At 33.7% G+C, this 21,348-nt stretch overlaps 1 protein-coding gene across 1 annotated transcript; it reads right to left on the bottom strand.

Annotated features, from left to right (window-relative positions):
• Positions 1-7,087: 7,087 nt before the first annotated feature.
• Positions 7,088-20,545, bottom strand: LOC143197845 (maternal embryonic leucine zipper kinase). Its single transcript, XM_076406605.1, has 10 exons — positions 20,177-20,545; positions 19,947-20,129; positions 19,631-19,891; positions 18,168-18,362; positions 17,938-18,111; positions 17,622-17,880; positions 13,905-13,959; positions 11,453-11,603; positions 8,706-8,809; positions 7,088-7,627 (listed from the first exon to the last, which is right to left on the bottom strand). Exons 1-10 carry the CDS (start codon positions 20,396-20,398, stop codon positions 7,231-7,233), a joined length of 2,001 nt encoding a protein of 666 aa, XP_076262720.1. The 5' UTR covers positions 20,399-20,545; the 3' UTR covers positions 7,088-7,230.
• Between the last annotated feature and the right edge of the window lie 803 nt (positions 20,546-21,348).

The raw sequence follows: 21,348 nt of genomic DNA, 5'->3' as shown, positions 1-21,348 counted from the left end.
ATTTATTATACTGCCGATTTATATATACTAATAAACTAATAACTTACTATCTAAACGTTTTAAAAATCTAAACACACTGTTCTTTAGGTTAGATGCACTGAAAGTGGCGCCGGAAACAAATGAACAATAAACGAACCATAGAAACCAATCACATTCCATCGCGGCTCATAGAATAGCGACTAACACAAGTAATAAGACACATTTCCCCAAAATTTTCTATAAAGTTAAATTTCTATTTCCCTATGTGTATAGCTTTTAAACTTGCTGTCAGTCATAGAGTAATATATAGAGTGTTAAACTTAATACAAATAACTTCAGAATTGTTTTGCGTGGTCTCAGCAGGAAGGCGCTGAGAACGTCATTTCACTGAATTTTATTGGTTAGTTTAAATTACTATTACAGGCACCTGTAAAGAAGATATTTTAATAGGAAAGCATTTCATTGGTCGAGGACTTCATACGCATCACGTGACCAACTTTTCGAACCAAATTTTCTATCTTTTTGTTCCCTCATTCTGAAAGTAAAGCGGCACAGCTGAAAGTCTGTGTCTGTTTATATTTTACTTGCTTGTTCAAAGAAAAAATTTTTTGAGACAAGTTATAATTATTTCTACAATGTTATTGTAAAAATTGTGAAACGTAACATTAAAAATTAATTTTTAAATTGTATGATCATCCCAAAAAGTAAAAGAATGGCGACAAAAAATTAAAATGTATGATATATATCAAAATTACTACTGTGCTTTTATTCTGGTAAAATCAAGAAGTTAAAGAGACAGCTTAAGGATCTATTAACAATATAATAAAACAACCCCTTATCTTGTTCTTTGTATTGATGTATTTTTTTAACATCTTTGTTGAAAAGGTTGTCTCGGTTAAGAAGCCTTAAGCCAAAATATTAATTATAAGTATCTTAACCAATATACCTTTGTTTCAAGTAAATGAAGCCCTTCAAAATAGTTCAGTTTTTAATTGGTGACACTTTACAGGCAAGTTTTTAAACGGTAACAAAAACTGTTCATGTAGTATAATCACATTCACCTTCAATATAATTTTGCCACCGTCCAATTTGGACACATTTTGGTTTTAAAGTGTGAGTAAGATTTTCGTGATTTCTTCTGTTGTATTCCTATGAATAACAATATATATGAATGCTCTATATAAATAATTTAATACATACTAGGTAAAAGCAATGCTGAGTCACACACACATCCTCAACTTGGGTTGTTTTCTCTTAGGAAAACGACGCCTGGTTTTTTATTTCCGCATATATAATGGATACACAACACTTTTGAGAATGAAGATACATTATAATCAAGTAATAGTGATTATAATTAAAAATACTAATCGTACTCAATGTCAGACCCACAAAAATGGGGTCCTAAACAAACCATAGAAACGAACAATCGGGTTATAGAAATTGGCCAATCAAATGCTTTTGTAAGGAAATTCAAACCAAAAAAAAAGTGGTCTGAGAGCCAGCATTGGTTGGACCACGCAAAACATTTACTCGATTTTTCCTATTTAAGTAAAACCTCTAGTCAGTAGAATAAAATGATATAGGTGTCAAATCATAACATTGCATACTTAAACCTAATGATATCTCTTAGAGAAATCTGTAATGACTTTTGGGTATACATGGTATTACACCAATATTTCTTGAATGAATGCCTTTTTAAAGCAAAACAATTGCAGAAATACACGATACTTAAAACACTTGATACTTCTTCCCTAACCGTATATATTTGTAATTAGTTAACCGTTTTGTAATAGGCCAGCGAATTGATTTCCAGGTATACCCTTATAACTGAGTTATATACTGAATGTAGAAAGCGCGCATTTTGCAGAACCGAAATAACTTTCTTACCAACCTAAGATACTCGCAGAAAAAAAAACGTAAAATAATAACTGTCTTAATTAGCATTCTTCGCCGCTCTCGCTCTCTTCCGGCACGGCCACCACATCACCAATTACTTGTTTAATCGAGGAGATTAAGTCCTAATAAGATCTCATTACCTTAATTACCCGGGATCAAAATCCGCCAAAGTTCCAGCATCCTAAATAATCTATTTATAGCGCACGCGAGACGGTAAAAATCCCCTCCTAATCATAATAATAAATGTGGCATTTAAGCGGCCATTTTTTTCCATATTTAAATTGGCGAGGAAAGCAACGGTCGGGTTTCGTCTAAATTGCATTCTCTTTAATTGAAAATCTCTGCCGCTTCCCTTATATTTATACCGATCATTATCATTGCGTATTTAAATGAGATGTTTTCTCTGAAAGCCGGCGCGTTTTTTTTCAGACCAGAGCGCGCGCCGGATGTCCAGAAACTTCCGCCAGGTTAGTGTTAGTATGTTAGTTGGTAAGTATGGGGAACAGTTATGATTATAGACATATTTTTCATTTACTTTCTTAATTAATGGTTTCTATTTTGCGCAAATAGTTCAATAATAATAATCTTCTTCTAGTTATCTAATCATACCAGTCATTACTATTAAAACCATTAGAATTTCCATTAATTGATGTAAAACTATTCGAAATACATTGCACAGATAGCGCTGGACGATGATCGTTGCGAATCGTACAAGGTCGGAATTATACTTCGGAAATAATTGGGTTTCGGTTCACCAGCTTCATCATCTAGTCTCTCAAGAAATTAGTACTACAAGTTACAAATGAAAATCAATAGTCATTATAATTTAATGTTTACTTACATATCTAGCAGTTGAGAACTTTACCAAGAACCACCAATGTTAAAATAACTATCAAAATCAAGCTAAACCTGTTGCAGCTCTTCTTGCTACCTAATCATACCAGTCATTACTATTAAAACCATTAGATTTTCAATTAATTGACGTAAAACTTTTCGAAATACATTGTGCATACCAAATTCAGTTTTTAAAAACGTAAAATCTCTTTTAAACTTGGAGCCTTTCTTTCTCATTTTACTAATTGGCATTTTTAAAAAAGACAGAATGAAAGACAGAAGTTTGGTGCGTTGACAGTGTTATCACATGTCAATATAAATATAATAAACAACTCTAACCTACAAACTATTGTGGCAGTTTAATAAATTGTAGTTTAAGTCCCTCAATAAATATGCAATAGATATACTATAATTGTTGAGATTTTACGGTTATTAATTGATATTCTGAGATTAATTTTAACAAATAGCTTTATTTAATACACATATCTAAACAGTTGAAGGCTCTATATAAACGAACTAATGAATTAATCTATATACAACAACAAACAACAACATGGTTTCTCTCTTGACTGACACGTATGGCACTTATCCGATAACTACATAACTCGAAAGTCCCTAGAAACTAATAATATTTCATTATAGCACTTAACACAAATTCCTTCTTTTAACTAAAGAAGAACTATTTACTTTAACAATAATGTTAAAATAAATAAATAAATAATAATATAAAATAATATTTTCTGACGTTATTTTTGTTTATTTATTTAATTTACATTAATATTTTGTTGGGTGGACTATAAATTAGAGGATTTTTGCGATTCGTGCAAAGTCGGATTTTACTTCAGAAATAATCGGTTTCCAGTTCGTCATTTGAACTCTCAAGAAATAAGTACCGCAAAATACAAATGAAAATCGAAGTTAAAGCTTGCTTACACATCTTACAGTTTAGAAACACATGCAAAACATAACCTTAAATAACTGCAAACGTTAAATTACTGTCGAAAGAGTTGCAGTCTCAAATATCAGTCTTTAATTATATACTGATGTTATAGATTAATAAACTAATGTATTACATTGACTGAGCTATTTTATTTATTCAATATAATAAAATACGTCTATGTATTTTTGGTGTGAATAGTTAATATATAACAATTGTCAACGGCCCCAGACCCAGACTCTAAAACCCAAAAACAAGTATAACACAAAGTACACAATGTACTTGCCAATCAGCTAAAAGTGAGTAATTACATCATAAGACTGAATAAGTAATGTATAATTGTCTGAAGAATTTACCAAATATTGCTCCTACCCACTACTTACGGAGTAGCTAACAGCTAAATTGATTCTTGGATCGCCTCAAGAACTCTAAGAACTTCAGAAACAAAATAATCAGAAAAGGGTTGCAATAGGGAAACCCTTTATAATGGAAGCCAATGCTAAGCTGCCAAAGAAGTGGTACAACTATTATAAAATCTCAATATTTGCTTGGAAGAATTTGGTATGGCCTGATGAATCACCATCTACATTGTTTCCTACAAACAGCTGGGTTTATGTCTAGAGAATTCCAAAAGAAACCTACGATCTGGATTACCTGCTTCCTAGAATCAAGCATGGGGGAGCAAACCTGCTTCTTTGATCTGCCCTTCTAGCATACTTCCCATCTCCATCAAATGCTTATTTAACAAGATATTAATTCGGTCCGTACTCCTCTACGGATCTAATGTCTACTTCAAGTTTGTTACACCCAACCAGGTCAAACGGCTTCAAATTTTCCAAAATAAGCTCCTCAGGAGAATCTTAAACGCTTCATGGTTTGTTAGAAATAATCAATATGGAAACTGACACTCCAGAAATCAACCACTTCATTTCTCAATCATTCCACAAACAACAAATCAACTCAAGTTCTTCTGAAAACGCGCTTGTTCGCGATGTGGTCGAAATGTTGGGAGCTTGGCACCGCGTCACCGCTAACCTCCCCCCCTTTTCCAGGCTGAAACGACCTCATCCATCGCTGCAGTCATAACTTTTGCTCCCATATGACAGTACCCAGTCGTGTGAACTCAAGTTCGCGAATCAATAGAATCGCCGGGTCCTCGTGCCTAATAACGGCTGTCCGATCAACGGGTGCCATATCCCCAAATTTAATGCATTAGTACTAGCGACCCACAGGGATCAACCGTGCGGCGGTTCCGGTTTAGTGTTTGGTAAGCCCAGAGGCAGTCTCATATAACCCGGTCCAACTTATCACACCAGGGCAAGTCTGCACGACCAGGTATGCGTTATGCACTCCACCGCCTGGTTTTAGGCCAGAATAACAAAAATGATAATGCATTCATATAAACATACAGCCAAAAAGGTTCAGTCGTGGTTTGGGTAGCATCAGAATATTAAACATCTTCCCTGGCATAATGAACATAAATGAATCGTTATGGGGAATTTTAGAGCAAAGTGTAATGTCCAACTCCAACATCATTAAAGGTATTGGCGAAAGTTTTGGTACAAAAATGGAACATTCCAATGAAAAATATTTATCACTATTCCGCGTAGAATTGCAACGGTTTTAACAGCAAATGATGGCTCAACAGCTCAACATTAAATAAATATTGTGCATATGTCAAGAGTTCGTGTTATTTTATTCATCCCTTGTAGATTATCAGTCTATTAGCGACAATCCGAATCTTTCACTTTAATAGCTCACAAGTGCTTTAAATGTGTATGTATCATCATTGAATTTCAAATTGCACAGATACCTACAAAATGCAATTGATGCAAGAATTAAAGTCTCAGGATACTAGTAATAAGCTAGACTATGTAAACCAGACTAATGAGTGTATTATATACCAACAACTTGTTTTTGGATAAAGCCCATTTTCATCTTAATGGAGATGTAAATACGCAAAACTGTCGCTACTTGAGTGCAGCGAATCTCAAAGCATCGGACACCTTCATCTGATCTATGGACCATAAGGACTATATATGCATGAGAAATTATCGCTATGTCTATGAATGTCATTATAGCTGGACAAATTGTGTACTTACATTATTAAAAAACATATTTTAGACCGTAGACATAGACCATTTACATTTTTAACTATTGCACTAAATATACTTATTTCGCATTGCATTACTCACTATATCCTTGAAAAATAGAAATATATAAATTATTTTAATGTTTTTAAAAATATTATAATATTGTTGATATATTAAAGTTCAAGCTTCATGTAAATATTTTTTATGTATTTTTGTTTTTTTATTAATCTCTTGGAACGTTAACAATCTACCCGTGGGCAATAAGTATTATTGTTTGATTTCCGTTATATAATATAACCATCCTAATATGTATAAGATCACTTCAGTAAGTGATCTGCTGTACAACTTATAATCTAAATCTTATTCTAGTGTGTCTATTAACCAGTTCGTATGGTAGTTTGCGTTTGAGCCTACGCACTTCACTATCATCACGCACATTTAACTGTTTGGCGAGTGCATTAGGATGCACTAATAGTCTTTCAGAGTACTTCGCACTAGCACTTTGAATCACACTCGTTATGGGTTCTATGTGGATATCGCATTGAATCAGCTTGTTGGACACGTAATATGGACGATGACTCGCAACACTTTATTTTGGAACCTTTGGAGGGTAATTATGTTAGATTTGCTAGTAGTGCCCTACAGTTCAATACCATAGGTCCATATAGGCCTAATTATTAACTTATACAACAAAACCTTGTTATCCAAAGATAATTTTTTAATAGATTTTCGCCCTATCAGGTAATACATTTGATTTAGTTTAAGCCCAAGCTGACTGCGCTTTGTCACTATATGTTTTTTTCATGTTAAACGTTGATCAAAATCCATTCCCACATATTTAATGTTGTCTGTGAGATTTGTATGTAAATGTATTCACGTAAATATGTATTAGCTCAACCAATAAAAAAAATTTATAATTTTATTCAGATTTCATTTTATTTTAGAGTTTTATTAAGATTATGGCGACAGAAATATGATTACTTATGTTATGACATAATGGTGGAGTCAAACTATTTTCAATATTTTCTTCATATATATATCTAGAAAACTTATACATAGAATAGCATTGTCGTACTTTTATTTCAATTTTAATTATTGTAAGGTATTATTATTTTAAGTTCCTAGTTATAGGATTTTTGATAAAAAGGACAGAAATAAAAATCACCAATCAACAAATTGAATTTAATATCAGTAAAAAATATCATTAATAATTATCAAAATATAAAATTACAAACTTTATAAATACCATTCTCGGATATAAATGAACTGGACGTATATGAAAATGACCCGATTCTTATATTTGTGTCAATAAGTAGTTCAAACTGTGAAAAAACACATCGATACGAACGAGATCAATATTCCAATAATTGAAATCAATACATTGTAACGTGTACGTATCACGACACACACCAGCAATCCTGTTACGATATACCTTAAGAATAACCACCCAAAAACAAACTCCCGATTTAATTACAATAAATAAATACAATTTTACACCGACGACTCTAACAATCCGTTCAAACTATTATTGAACCCCGTCGAGGTCAACGCCAAAACTTCCTCGCAAACCCTCTTATAACACCAGGAGTTTCCTTTGAGTCTCTTTCGCCGTATGCCAACGAAGGCTAAGCCTTCTGAACTGCTGGAAATATTAATACTCTGCTCGTTATTGAGATCAGCGGAGGTTTGAGGTTCCTTCAAGTTACTCGATATGGCGTGGTCTTTCTGCAACAGACCGTTCCTTAGGATGGACTTGGAAGGCGTTAGTTTACCGGCTGAGTTGATGTTGGGTAGTCCCATGTCGGGTAAGTAACAGATTTCGAGCTCGAATGAACAACCTCCGAAGCGGTCCAGGACGTTGGGTTCCAGGCTCCCTTTTAGGGTAAATCTGAAGATAAAAAATAATAATGTTCTTAATAGATGTCTTGTTTTCTCTTAGTGAATCTTATATCTAAGCTTAATCTTACCAAACCTTAATAAACAATTACCTTTACACTGAAATAAGTTTTTTATAATTACTTATGACACAAAGAAAAGAGAAAATATATTTATGCATGAGAAATACACAGAACATACAGCCTGTAATCAATTTTCCAGATTCATTAATTTATAAAAAGCTGACTACTTTTAGCAGAATGTTTTTATCAAAAAGTTAAAACTGCTTTAATATTGTAGTATTATTGAACAGTCAACCCTGATTCAAAATTTGTTCAGGATTAGGAAAATATAATAGTTTTTTTAGAAGTGAAGACATTTTTAATATTTATTTCTGTTTTCATTTTCGACAGATTATATGCCGAATGTTGGGACTGTCATGTGTATTCAAAAAGTAATAGAATTTTTTATTTTGAGGTAGAATTTTTATTTCTTCATCTACACTATTGTTATACCCCAACACAAAGTAATCGCTGTTAAATAGTATGTACTTACATAAGCGCTTCTTTGAATGCCGTAAATACTTTTTTCATTATTAGAAATAGAATCACAGGGAGACATGTTTGGTGAAAATGAAGGTTAAGGCATGATTACAGTATTGATTTTTGACAAAACAAGCAAAAAACAAGAGCAGATGCATAATCGTGATAAGAAAGACATGACAGTTCTTTCAATTACAATACGACTGAAAAATTTACGGGTACTTTATAGGCATATTTGCCAACACAATACCAAATAAGAATGCCAATCTAAACGACTTTTTAAACTCTTTCGTATAAAACAATATAAGAACAAGTGTTATCACCATAAAATTAATAATAAAGTTTCAAATCAAACGCAGTTCTCGACCCACATACACTGCAACATAATAATCGTAAATCTTCCAGGGTAACCGAAGATTGCACGATGCCCAGATCATAGAGATGATAAAGGTCAACCATAGCAACCGTGTAATCATGCAAATGATTCCATAAATTACGGTATACTTTCGTCGGGCTTCCCGTTTTGCTCTTGTTCGTTTTTTCACTTACCCTTTACGTTTGCAACTGATGCCTTTCTTTTCTAAGCCTTTGGACAGTTCGGCTAAAACCAGCTCGGGGTCCTTGCATTGGGTGGTCGAAACATTAAATAAGTCCTAAAAGTTAAGGTGATTATTAATATATTAAATAATAAAACACGGAATTAATTTTTATCAATGCTGTAGTTTACAGATAAGAAATTATCTATGTATAATAGAATTACAATTAACTGAAAATGTCATTGTAACCAGTTCACCACACCTTCATCACTGATAAAAATAGATCTGCCATAACGATCTAAAACAATCAAAAAAATAGTGGATTAATCTTGGAGACCGATTAAAATCACAACCAAAAAAAAATAGAAGATGGGATTAACAAGGAACAGACAGTTTACTAAGAGCTTCTCAACCTGAATAAAGTTATCACTGTTCAGATTAACCAACGTTAATTGGACAATGTGGTTGAAGTTTTGTTAGTCTCTTCTTTACTTGGCTCCGAACCACGGTCTTTGATATTAAAACTTACCGACTGATCAGTAGTCAACTTAGAGACTTAAGTCTTATCCAGCCTCGTTACTGGCGTAACTCGGATGGTCGTTCCTTTCTAGACTTTGCACTGTTATCTATGGACAATCACAAACAGAAAATTTGTACGTCCATTTCCTGACGGGATTGAAACCTGCGAATGACGCAGCAGGAGTACCATTCTGTCACAAATCTTAACCACTGCGACTACGCGAAAAAATTGATGCGAAAAAAGTCACCAATAGCAAGTGACAGTTAATTGGGGTGTGAAAGATAGAACATTACAACTATCGTGTAGCCAATGTGCTCACCAACTTTGGAACCGTTTAAGAGCCAATAAAAAAGTTCGGTGTCGTTTTTCAGATTGATTAGCAAATAACTTGTATTAATACCACGAGTTCAGTATTTGAATGTATACTAAATGTAGTGTTTCTGTTCATTAGTTGATTTTACTTATTTATTGATACGAAGTTATTCATTATCGACTAAATTATAGGCACCGTTATAACATATAGGAAAAGATCAAAAAGAGTCCCCCCTCGAAGAGATACCGCTGGTTTCTAGAGAGATGAATTGAATAGTGTATAATGGCAGTCGCCAAAGTATTGAAAAATCTGCTGGGCAAGGTTGCGAAAAAAATGTACTGTGGCGATGAACGTGTTTTGTCAAACTGATAATCAGTCTAGACGAACGAAAGATGAAGACAGAACAAAGAAGTGATGCTACCTATGTAATGGGGCGGAAAGAGAATCATTCATTATGAGCTACTTCCCAATGTACACTTCTCTTTGGTAAAACGCTAAAAATTGTTAGATCTTGGAGAAGTATGATGTACCCACCGTGTAGTCCAGACTGGCAAATTTACCAAAATTAAGTTGATTTAGTTATTTATCCAGAAATCACCGATGATCTAAATGAAATGACTCTCTCTCTCTCCCAAAATATGACAAAACATGTTTGGTTAAAAATACATAAAACATAGCACGCCCAATAAAATAGATAATGCACGTCATATATTATACGCTTTGCAAAAATGTAACATTCGTTTCAAACTTGGAACTCATACAATAAAACAGTAAACTCGCGCCATCTAAATTTATGACGTCAAAACTTCGCAATGTTGCCGCATCAACTTTGAGTTTTATTTCATTTTAGCTTTGACATAACAAAATTCTAATATAAATAAAATAATGAAACAAAAACATTGTTATCAAATATAATTAATTTTAATATTACAGTACATTTAATGCATATATTATCGAAGGACTTACACTACACTCACTGTCACTTTCTGAATCGCTATTTAAACCAATAACTAAGCTGTTAATTTCCAATTCAACACTTGTTCACGATTCCACCATTTGCCAATTTCTTCTTCAGTATGTCTAGTGGAGTTCATCCATCAAAAAAAAATTACTCACTACTTTTACATGTACCATAAATTTGATCTCTGATAGAGCTAACATCAAGCTCCTTTTGATTCGTCACTCGCTTTGTATGAGAGAGGTTTCTTTTCAGTGATTCCAAGATTATAATGTCTTCATTTTTTTTCAGATATTTTAGTCACAGCGCCCATATTAATATTCAGTGCAGCAACTTAGTATTTAACAGTATCGATACTTACCGCTCTAACGCATTTTACCGGTAAGAGGAGGACCTCCATAATGTCGTTCCTGTTCGAAATACTTCTACTACCTACCTAATGGCTTCAACATTTTCAATCAGGATAATAATAAGCAGCGAATTGAAATTTATCAAAACAAGCAATGCGTTAAAACAACAACGTTTTCGGTTTAAAACCTAAAAAGAATTTTGCAGACCTTTGACAACCAGACGACTTTTGTAGTACTGTTGTATCAAATAGCATTTTATCCCTTTTTAACTAGAATAAAATGGGAATTGTCTGATTTTAAAAAGAATTTACAAATTGCGTTAGATAATACATTCGGCATTGTGATGACGTGAGTTCACTGTTAATTTGAATAGACTATAGAATACTGTTAGATGCATCGAAACATGAAACCCAATTAGAGTACAAAATTCGATCTGGATTGGTACTAATGGACCATCTTGCCAAATGTCTACAAAATTCTTTAAAACATTATCGGCAAACGTAAAACATAATTCTAAGTTCATGCGGCAACACTGCGATGAATTGACGTCATACATTTTGATGCTGTTTTATTGGACGAGCTATATAAAAAATACCTGATAATTAATTTCTAGACTTACTTTACTGTTAAGAAGGGTGGGAGTTGTGACAACTGCATCCGCAGCTTTTTTGGGCGTCAGCGCGTGTCTTACTTTGTGCAGTGAGCGTTCTATACTGCCCAACATCCATCTGGCCGAACCCGGAGTGTCGATACCGGTGTTCCCTTTCCTCCTGCAACAGAATGCGAAAACACTCGCTTTATATCAAAGCTGGCGTGAAGTTACGTCGACTCGAATGTCATTAATATCGAGTTCCGTCCGGTGAATTCGCCGAAACTGAACCGTAATTAATTAAAGACCTTAAAATTGTATTACGAATCGAGCAAAACCGAAAATAATCATTGCGATTCCGCAAAGCCGCTATTTATTACGCTAAACGCGCGTAAACTGTCTAAATGGTCGGCCGGGACGTGCTTTACGATAGGGCAGGGTCGTAGGATTCACGACTTTACGAGTTCAATTAGAGACGCCCATTGATGACCGCCGCGTTGCACTAATTTAGTTCAAGCCGCCCCCAACGATAAGCGTGAGGGTGCCACGGAAAACAGGGGTAAAATGTTCACACAAGTTTGCGTTCGATGTCGTGGTGGTATTTATACTATGCGAACGGGTTACCTCACTAGAGCACAGAGTGGACCTTTTGACTAGAAATAAACCTGAGAACGCAACCCCAATTGATGCTACTTTTGTTTTTTGGTGGTTTCTAGACTTCTGTTATAGCTCAAATAGAGGCCAGTGTGACTAGTAAAAACTGTAACAGTAGAGTTTTGCCAGTAAGAACAGTTTAACTGACAAAACACCTTTTAGGCCATTTCAATTGCATGCAGGAACAAATCGATTTAACCGTAGGTTTCAAAAGTATAGACGATCTTGAGCAGTAAACCCGAAATGCAATTGAACATTCGGCCAGCAGAGGAAGCTACTCCAACATCAAGACGAAAGGCTAGAGTGTGCCAGGCCGGGGACTTTTCAACTGACCTGTTAGAGAACCGTCCATTAAAAATGGCGCAATGAGTGAGTTCGACAACGATTATTCGCACAACATTTAGCTAACGCATTCGAATAGAATATTATATAATCTACAATAGAAATTGATAACAACGTCAATAAGGGTCTAAAAAGGCTGCTGTAATTGATGATATTTCACCTGAGTTATTGAAAGAGCTACCACGAAAAGCAATCATCATGTTGATATTACATATTCAATACCGTTAGAGGCTGAAGCATATTCTAGAATGTTTACTTGTGTTGTGTGTGTGTGTTATGTTGTGTGAATAATTATGCTTAAAAAACCTGACAAACCGGCAAATCAAGTCGGATATTACATGCCTATTTCGCTGCGATCTGCAATATCAAAATTATTTAAGAAACTTCTGTTAAAACGTATTAAATCATTTATGGAAATATCAGATCTCGAAATCACCACTCGACAATCGACCAAATGCACAAAATAAGAGAGATTGTTGAAGAGGTATTCGAAAAGACGGCGCACAAGCTTTTGACAGGGTATGGCATTTGGGATTAATCTACAGAATGAGCAAATTGCTACCGCGGAATTACTATCGACTGATGGAATCATATATTTTCGAAAGAAAATTTAGAGTTTCGCATGAATACCGCTTTCTCGACACTTCTATTTTCAAAACCTATTTCTCCAGGGTAGAGTCTCGGGCCGCTCCTATATCTGCCCTACAGTGCTGATATCGTAACAACAAAAGAAACAATACTTTTTTGCCGAAGACACAGTTAGCATGGCAAAAGATATATCGCTGCCTAAGGCTATAGAAAAAGTACAAGTAGCAGTCAACAAGATCAACAAATGGATAGAGACTTAAAAATGCAGCTTAATAACTCCAAATCTGTTCATGTTAATTTTGTGTTGCGGCGAACTGACAAAAATCTAATTATATCACTTGACGGACGCCCGATTTCTCTAGCAGAATTCAATAAATACATGCATCTCGATGGTAAAATCAAAGAGATTGGTTTATCAGTCACTCATAAAGCTATCATTTGAACCCATGGGGTGCAAATATGCGATCGCGCTAGCATTAAATCAAGTAGTAATCTAACGCAGTTCAAACAAAGTTCTACGATTAATTATTACCAGTGCTTATCGCTAAGTAACCAACGAAGAGCTGCACGATGACCTAGAAATCAAATGGATATAGAAAGTGATCCAAGATTGGAATGAAATAAAGTTTGCTAAATAACAGCAACATCGAAGCAATACAGCTACTGTACAACACGCAGGAATTCAGGAAATTGAAGCGAACCAAACTACACAAACACGATGTCATCCATTCTTAAAACTCTAATTTCACATCAAAAGATAGAAATTTTATATTTCATGTTTACAAAATACAAAAAAAACAAAACGTGAATTACGTCTCAACATTCATCTAATCCATCTTCCATAATTTACAAAAAACGAACGTATAACTATCCTTTACATAGAAAAAGAACAACTTACCTATCCGGTGTACGACAGGGCGTGCTCTTGCCAGGGGTGGCCTTTTTCGGCGGTACTAAAACAGAACAAAAACGATAAATTAAAAGCGGAGATATATCCCCGAAACGGAGAATAAACTGAGTCAATAACTATATCACTAAATCTTGAAAATAGAGGTGGAGTTCCAGTTAGCGACGAACTTGCTAGGTGTCGTCTTTAACTCGCCTAAGTTAAAACGGCCATAAGTTCTGTAGAAAAGACAAGGGCGTAGAAAATTACCTAATTTTTCAAATATCAACCCTGTTTTTTTTTAATGATTCTATCTAGTATAATCATAACACCCATGAATTCGTTAATATTTTATTATATAAAATATCCTGACAGAGTTAAAATACTTTACATTCATCTTCGACCACTCTGGGATATATAACAATCCGGATAAACACGCACAAATACGGGGAATAATATATTTAAAACAGGAAACTGATACGTATGGTTTTTCTACGCCCCTGTCTCATAAACTTTTCTTATCTATGCGTCCCGCGAGGGCCATCGGTGGGCTAAAGGGTGCCTTATTAATCCCCCAACTAATTTAAGAGTTGGAGGGTCGTAAAGAAAGAGGCAACGGGCCGCGAAGGGCCGGCAAGACGCCATTTAAACTTTTAACTGCTTACTTGTCGCCTGTTTCGGAGAAACATACTACAAGACTTCGGATGGCGAGATTTATTGGCTTTTTGCCTTTGGCTCCGTAAATAGCGCCACCAAACGTATTGTATAGGGTACAATCTGAAGGAGACTGGCAGACAAACGATCTCTGCATTAATTCAATTATACACAGAAAATAAAAGCAGGGTGTCGTAGAAATATTAAAGAAAAATATTTTAATATTTACATATTTTTTAATACCAAGTACCTTGGAGATACATTTTTAGGTACCTTACGTGTAATTATAGTACAATGTATTAAATACATTTCTAATTAATTTTTTAATAATTAATAATAAAATAGGCAGTCAGTCCTATACCAAAAAAGAGCCAGCGGTCGGCAGAACCACCTTCTCCACTAATAAAGCTAAATGATATATTAATTTTCAGTTAATAATAATTCATAAATAATTAAAAGACTGCTGCATATATTAAGTTACTAGTAAATACCATTCTCTAAAAAAGCCATCAATAGATAACGTCAAAATTGAAGTACAACGTCACATCCTAATATTTTATAGATTTTATACACTGAAAAACTATGATTTTATATCAGCTTTAGTTTTTTATTATTATTCTATCCCGTCATTTAAAAATAAAGATAATCATAGATATCATATATATATATATATATATATATATATATATATATATATATATATATATATATATACATTTACAATAACAAAATGATATAATTCATGAAAAACGCAATACTTTGATGTTTGATAAGAGACGCTACTAGGATCGTCCAGTAACAGGGAAATATTTAGTAAAAGCTCTGATCAACACCAATCGAACCAGTAACATTTCGAATAAAGTTTTCAACAGAAAGAGATCATAATGTGACTTAAGATTATGACATTTTACCATTATGGGTAACATTTGGATCCACCGCCATGATTCATAATCAATATCTTAGACCAGCTGTATGTAAAAATATGTTAAGAAATACTTAATTTATAGAACACTTTTTTTAATATTCGTGGTTGATGACATTTTCTGATTAAATGTTTTAATATTATTGTGTTCAGTGTTATTGTTATAGTTAAACATTTAAAATAATAAATTCTTCATTTATAAATTTCCATCAATAGAGTTTCAATCAGTGGTATCAATTTTTTGCAGTTCTTTACAAAATGTTAAATTCTCTAGACCTAAATGAAGACACTTTTGGTCACTAGATGTTAGTAGAGCTTAATCTTATACTTACATGTGTAGGCATAAAAACATACATACACTTCAGTACAGTAATTCTCAGTAAATCTCTCAAGCGCAGACATTGACGCAAATCACTGTATTTTACTGAAGTTTAACAGTTCATTGGTAATAACATTATTAATCCCCTCTTTTATTTTCTATCCTAAATTGCCTAAATTTTTAATTCATTTGAGATTGATTTATATTATATTTTCTGATTAATCTAATCTATTTGCGAAAGCGGTCAATTAGCCCGAAAGCGTATGATGTAATAGGTGTAGTAAAATGAAATCCACCATTTTAAAATGAAATTCAAGCCTTTATTTAAGAGAACATTATTAAACCGAGACAGTCGATTTTCACAAGCCTCTCTTCAGGCGAATTTTCCACACAGAATCGTCTGTTCTTCCTTCATAGACAGAAACAAGTGATAATCACTTGATGCCTGATAAGGTGGACGCACAAGAGCCTTCCAACCAAGCCCCTGAAACTTCTGGCGAGTCGCTATCAACAGGCGTGGCCAGGCATTGTCTTAATGAAACACAATTCCTGTTCTAGTGGACAAAGCTTGATTCTTCTCGGCGATTAATTCCTTCAAACAATCGATTTGTCCACAATACAAGTTCGAATTAAGAGTTAGACTGTAGAGGTACATTTTACAGTTCGTAATACTATTAAAAGCTTAACGTTGTTGTTAGTGACCCAATTTCTTAGTAATTCATCATCGCCAGTCGCCATCCGCTTACGCTATTTTTTGGTTTAACTGGTATGGCAGTCATACTAACCATGAATTTGTTTATATTAGAAATACTTGAAACATCTTTGGTTATATTTGTACTTTACTATTTCTCTGCATAATTTTTAAGGAAATTTGTTGCTATTTTTGTAGCATTTAAGGTAAAAATTATTTGTTTAAATGCAAAAATATAATAACGGTATTATTTTCCAGAATGTGAAGGTTTAAATAAAATAAATTTTCCAAATCAGAATCCTTTGGAAAAATCCTCCAACACAGCAACGGTTTTTAAAGGTAAACAATCATAAACTTCAGGAAAGCTCTTATAATCTTTTGCATTAAGCTTCTTACCAGGAAGGTTTACTATTTTTATTTCAGAGCCACCACATGATTATGGACCCAAATGTGGATCATTGGAATGGAATCATTGCCTAATCAAGATGCAATTCCTAATTATAATTTTAATAGCAAGTCACAGATTATTTCGCTTAACCTATCAAAAAGGAAAATATGGCTAGAAGTTAAATATTGGAATTGAAAGTAAATTGAAAACTGAAAATTGTAATACATTTTTCTGAGCAGGTGCTTTTGAAACAGATGAATATATGCCTTCAATTTCATGCTGATAAGAACCAAACAGAATAACAGCAAAAATATTGAGAACTAAATGTATATGTAGTAATATTGCAAGCAAGAATTGTTGTATATACTTTTGTGATTGTGCTATTATGTTATATTTCTTTGTTAAATGTTAATACAACATAAATATTTTTTAATCGTATTGTTTAGTTTTCTCCTGTAGTAAATAAACTCAGACCCACTCAGGGTCTAAACCTGAACAACAATTTATATTTTATGGTTCAAACAACTTTGAATTAACCACTCACAAAACTGTTAAATGAGTTTGTTTAGTACAAAATTCGTAGTATGTAGAAGTACTTTCTCATACCATCTAGTGTAAACCGATTAGACTCTTACAGAGCGATAATTTAACAAAGCCACCTATTGTTCAAAAACGTGGTAAACTGAAAAAGAATTGGCTGATTAGCGGAAACAAATAGCTGAAGTTTTACAATTTAGCGATGTATAGGAAAATACCTGGTGAAGCTTCATCCTGGAATGGACTCCTTGGTCGTTTCAGACATTTTCGGCTACTCTCCCGCTTTGGTGCGTCCAAAAATTGTCCGTAAGGACTAGAGGTGTCCTGTATAACAGCATGCGGTGTCGGTGTGGACCAGTTTGGGCTGGTAGCCACGTTTCCCAGTTTACGCCGAATTTTCATCTTCTGGTTGGGAGTTAGGAAGTCGTTAAGATTATTCGTAGTATTTACAGGTAGTTCCAATAATGGTGTAGCTGGCTATGGAATTAAATACAGGATGACGATGAACATGCGAATTATTTAACGGCAACAAACCTTCTCGAGATGTTTCGCGATCTTCAAAGCCGGTATCGAGATCACCCTCAGAGTCAGATCCTTTTGTTTTCTATTCAGCAGCAACAAATAGGTCGCCGTACTGTAATCGAATTTCCACTTCGATAATTCGTTCCATATGAGTTTCTCGTCCATCTCCATGAACTTCGCCATAACCTGACAACAGTGAGTGTTACAATGGTTTACGAAAGACTTAATTCACTCATTCATACCTGGACGCATTCGCTGTCGTATTTGGACGTTTTTCTGGGTCTGTACTGGACAGATCCCAGCACACCTAACGTTATCCAGGGATGATCCAGAAGCTCGGTAACCTTTATGCGTTTCTTAGGTTCCACCTGCAGCATGGATCTGATTAGCCTAAGGCTCTCTTTCGAGATGAACGGTGGTTCCTCGTATTTTCCGTTCTGAAAACAATTGTTAGAATGTAAATATTTGTTTCAAAAATTACAAGCAATCGTATAAAACAAGAAGACTCTAAATTACGCATTGATAATGGTATCGTTCTGTATTCACTATATACAAATGCAACACATATCATACAGCTGCTGTATTTATATTTTGACCCTTGAAGAATTCCCAGAAAATTCCAAGAAATCAGACTTCATCCTTTTGTTAATACTGTTAAAATGTTAAAAATCTATCGCTAATTCTTTTTGACATGATATAACAGAGGAATCAGCTATTATTAATCCTGTGCCCTTACAATACCTTGAACATATTTCTTCTATTCAAGAATTCCGTGTAGGCCAAAATTAATCCTAGCCTGAAGACGAGTCAAATTATTTTATATGTAGCAGCAAACACCTAAGGGCCCAGCTTGGATAAAAATGTTGAAACACCAAGAGATAAAATAATTTGGAAAACATACATGAACACATTTAAAAAATATCAAAACAACAAAGGGATGTTTGAAATGGGTTTTTATTAGCAACGCTGAATATTTGGAGCCATGTTTCCTAGTTTACGCCGAATTTTTGTCCTCAGTTTCCATCCTCGTTTTTCAGATATGTCTACGGTGCCCTTGTATGTATTTTGCCAGTCACAACCGCAACTGCTGGATGAGCAGAAGAAAGCTTGAACTTGTTTTTTTGTAAGAAACAATACATCAAAAACATTATAAAACAAAGTAGCTTTAATTAATATGGTTTATTCTATAAATATAATATTAATCTGGCTCATCAATAAGTGGTTTATCAAAAAATTCAATCAATAAACAATACTCAACAGCTAGGCCGAACCTTTTCTTTGTCAGGCTTAATTTCATACCCAAACTATAATAAATCCGCTTGTTCTCATTCTCCAGTAACAGTTTGATTTTCTTCTTGGTGTTTCTGCTCAAAATCAGAGAAGGACACAAGGATAAACCTGCAGTACAGCAACAAAGAAAACATCCCACTATTGCGACCCAAAAATTAATATAAACTTGGTGTTTTAACACAGTATTTAGTTGATGAACTGTGTACCTAAATATAAATAGTATGAGCACAATGTTATAAATTAAAAAAACTACATCAACAACCAAAATTCTTCAGGAGCTACTTTTGATTTTAAATCCCTGGGGAAATCATATTTAAAATTATTGTGCATCCCATAGAGAATAACTCTACCCTCACCTCTGTGAATGATCTGGTTTTCTTCACTCATTAAACCAAATTGTCACTATGACACTTACCAATATTTTTCTGTATAAATTATCAATGTTCAGATCATCAAAAGGTAAACTGCCTGCCAGTAGTGCATACAACAATACACCCATAGCCCAAACATCCACTTCTTGTCCTAAATACTGCTGTCCTAAAATAAGTTCAGGTGCAGCATATGTTGGGGAACCACAAGATGTATACAGAGGATTTTCAATTCCTCCCTGTGGTTTTGCACATAGTCCAAAATCAATTAACTTCAAGTTTTGATTTTTATCTAGCAAAACATTTTCCTAAACAAGTCTTTGATTAGTTTTCATAATTATATTTGTACTGTCAACTACTTACTGGTTTCAAGTCCCTATGGGCATATCCTAAACTATGTAAGTATGCTACAGCACTGACTATTTGCCTGAAAAATTTTCTGCTTTCTGGCTCATTCAGTCTATTTTTCTCAACTATGTGATCAAAAAGCTCACCTCCAGAACAATATTCCATTATGATAAAAAAATGAGTACTAGTCTCTATTACCTACGATCATATTATTAAAAACTGGAAATGTTTTAACAAATTTCTACCTGATATAGTTGACATATATTTTCATGGCTGAAGCTTTTAAGTGCTTCAAGTTCCAATTTTACGCGTCGTAAATCCTCCCCCAACATTTGTTTGTCCATAATTTTTATTGCCACTTTTTCGCCTGTGGCCAGATGCGTCGCTAATTTGACTTTCGCAAAACCACCACATCCTATAGTCTTTTCGATATCGTAAAGCCCTTTCAACGCGTTATACCTAACCATATTTACTCACTGCATTAATCTACTATTTACAATAGTACACTTTTTTATTTAACACAACTAAGTGAAAAATTTTATACACAAAAACTAATTCAATAAAAACCTTTATTTACCATTGACTTAACCTCTTTACTAACGTATCTCAAATTCAAATTTAAATGTTAGCGCTGTATTCCTAGTAGAGGATGTCACAATAAATTGCAAAACTGCCAAGAGATGGGGCCGCCATCTTAATCGGCCTCGTACTATTTAGAGCTAAATAATAATATTTGTTGTTTAAAGTTTGAAATTGTAAATTAATAATTCTTCTTTTTTCTTCAACTAATTAGTATTTTTGTAAGTTTAATGTTGGTTATTATAAAATACAATCCATTAAAATAATTAAATGTTAATTAAACTGGACCAACCCTATGCAACAAGCAATACATATTAAATTAAGTATGTTCTATATTTTACATATTATATATAAACTATTAACTTTTTTTTTAATATATATGGTTCTGAATTTAATGACTTAAATTATTTATTATTTCTTTTTTAAAGTTAAAATATAATAAAAAAGTACTAAAGTATAAATGTAATTTTACACTGCCCCTTGCCAATTTAAAATTATTTAAAATGAACTGATCTGAAAATTAATAGAGAAGGAATTTTCAACACCGTCTATTATCAGAAATGGAATAAAATAGTCGATGCGTGAGTGAAAAAGTAATTGTAATTTGCAATCTTTTTTGACAATTCACTGTTTCTATAGTATTCAATTGATAATTCCCAATGTTAAAAACCTAGGCAATATCAAAAACAATTTATTTGTCAACACAAAATGACAAATGGACGCTTAAATTAATGTGTTGGCCACAAAAAAATATAGCTATTTCGATATATGGGACATATAATAAGTATAAAAAAATATCGATATTTTGCAAAAAAAATATATGGATATATTTAAGAAA

The sequence above is a fragment of the Rhynchophorus ferrugineus genome, unplaced genomic scaffold, assembly GCF_030347505.1.
Source record: "Rhynchophorus ferrugineus isolate W39M unplaced genomic scaffold, kcgeb_rfMv2 rfM6, whole genome shotgun sequence".
Lineage (NCBI taxonomy): Eukaryota > Metazoa > Arthropoda > Insecta > Coleoptera > Curculionidae > Rhynchophorus > Rhynchophorus ferrugineus.
The sequence above is the reverse complement of the archived record's forward strand: the minus strand, read 5'-3'. Positions and strand labels throughout refer to the sequence as shown.

What these genes read in the sequence shown, in the direction of transcription:
- LOC143197845 (XM_076406605.1), bottom strand. Translation starts at nt 20,398, where the DNA reads ATGGTTAGGTATAACGCGTTGAAAGGGCTTTACGATATCGAAAAGACT. An exon ending in CCAGGATGAAGCTTCACCAG is followed by an intron (nt 13,960 to 17,621) that starts GTATTTTCCTAT and finishes GTTCTGTTTTAG; the next exon opens with TACCGCCGAAAAAGGCCACC. An exon ending in CCACCCTTCTTAACAGTAAA is followed by an intron (nt 8,810 to 11,452) that starts GTAAGTCTAGAA and finishes CTTAACTTTTAG; the next exon opens with GACTTATTTAATGTTTCGAC.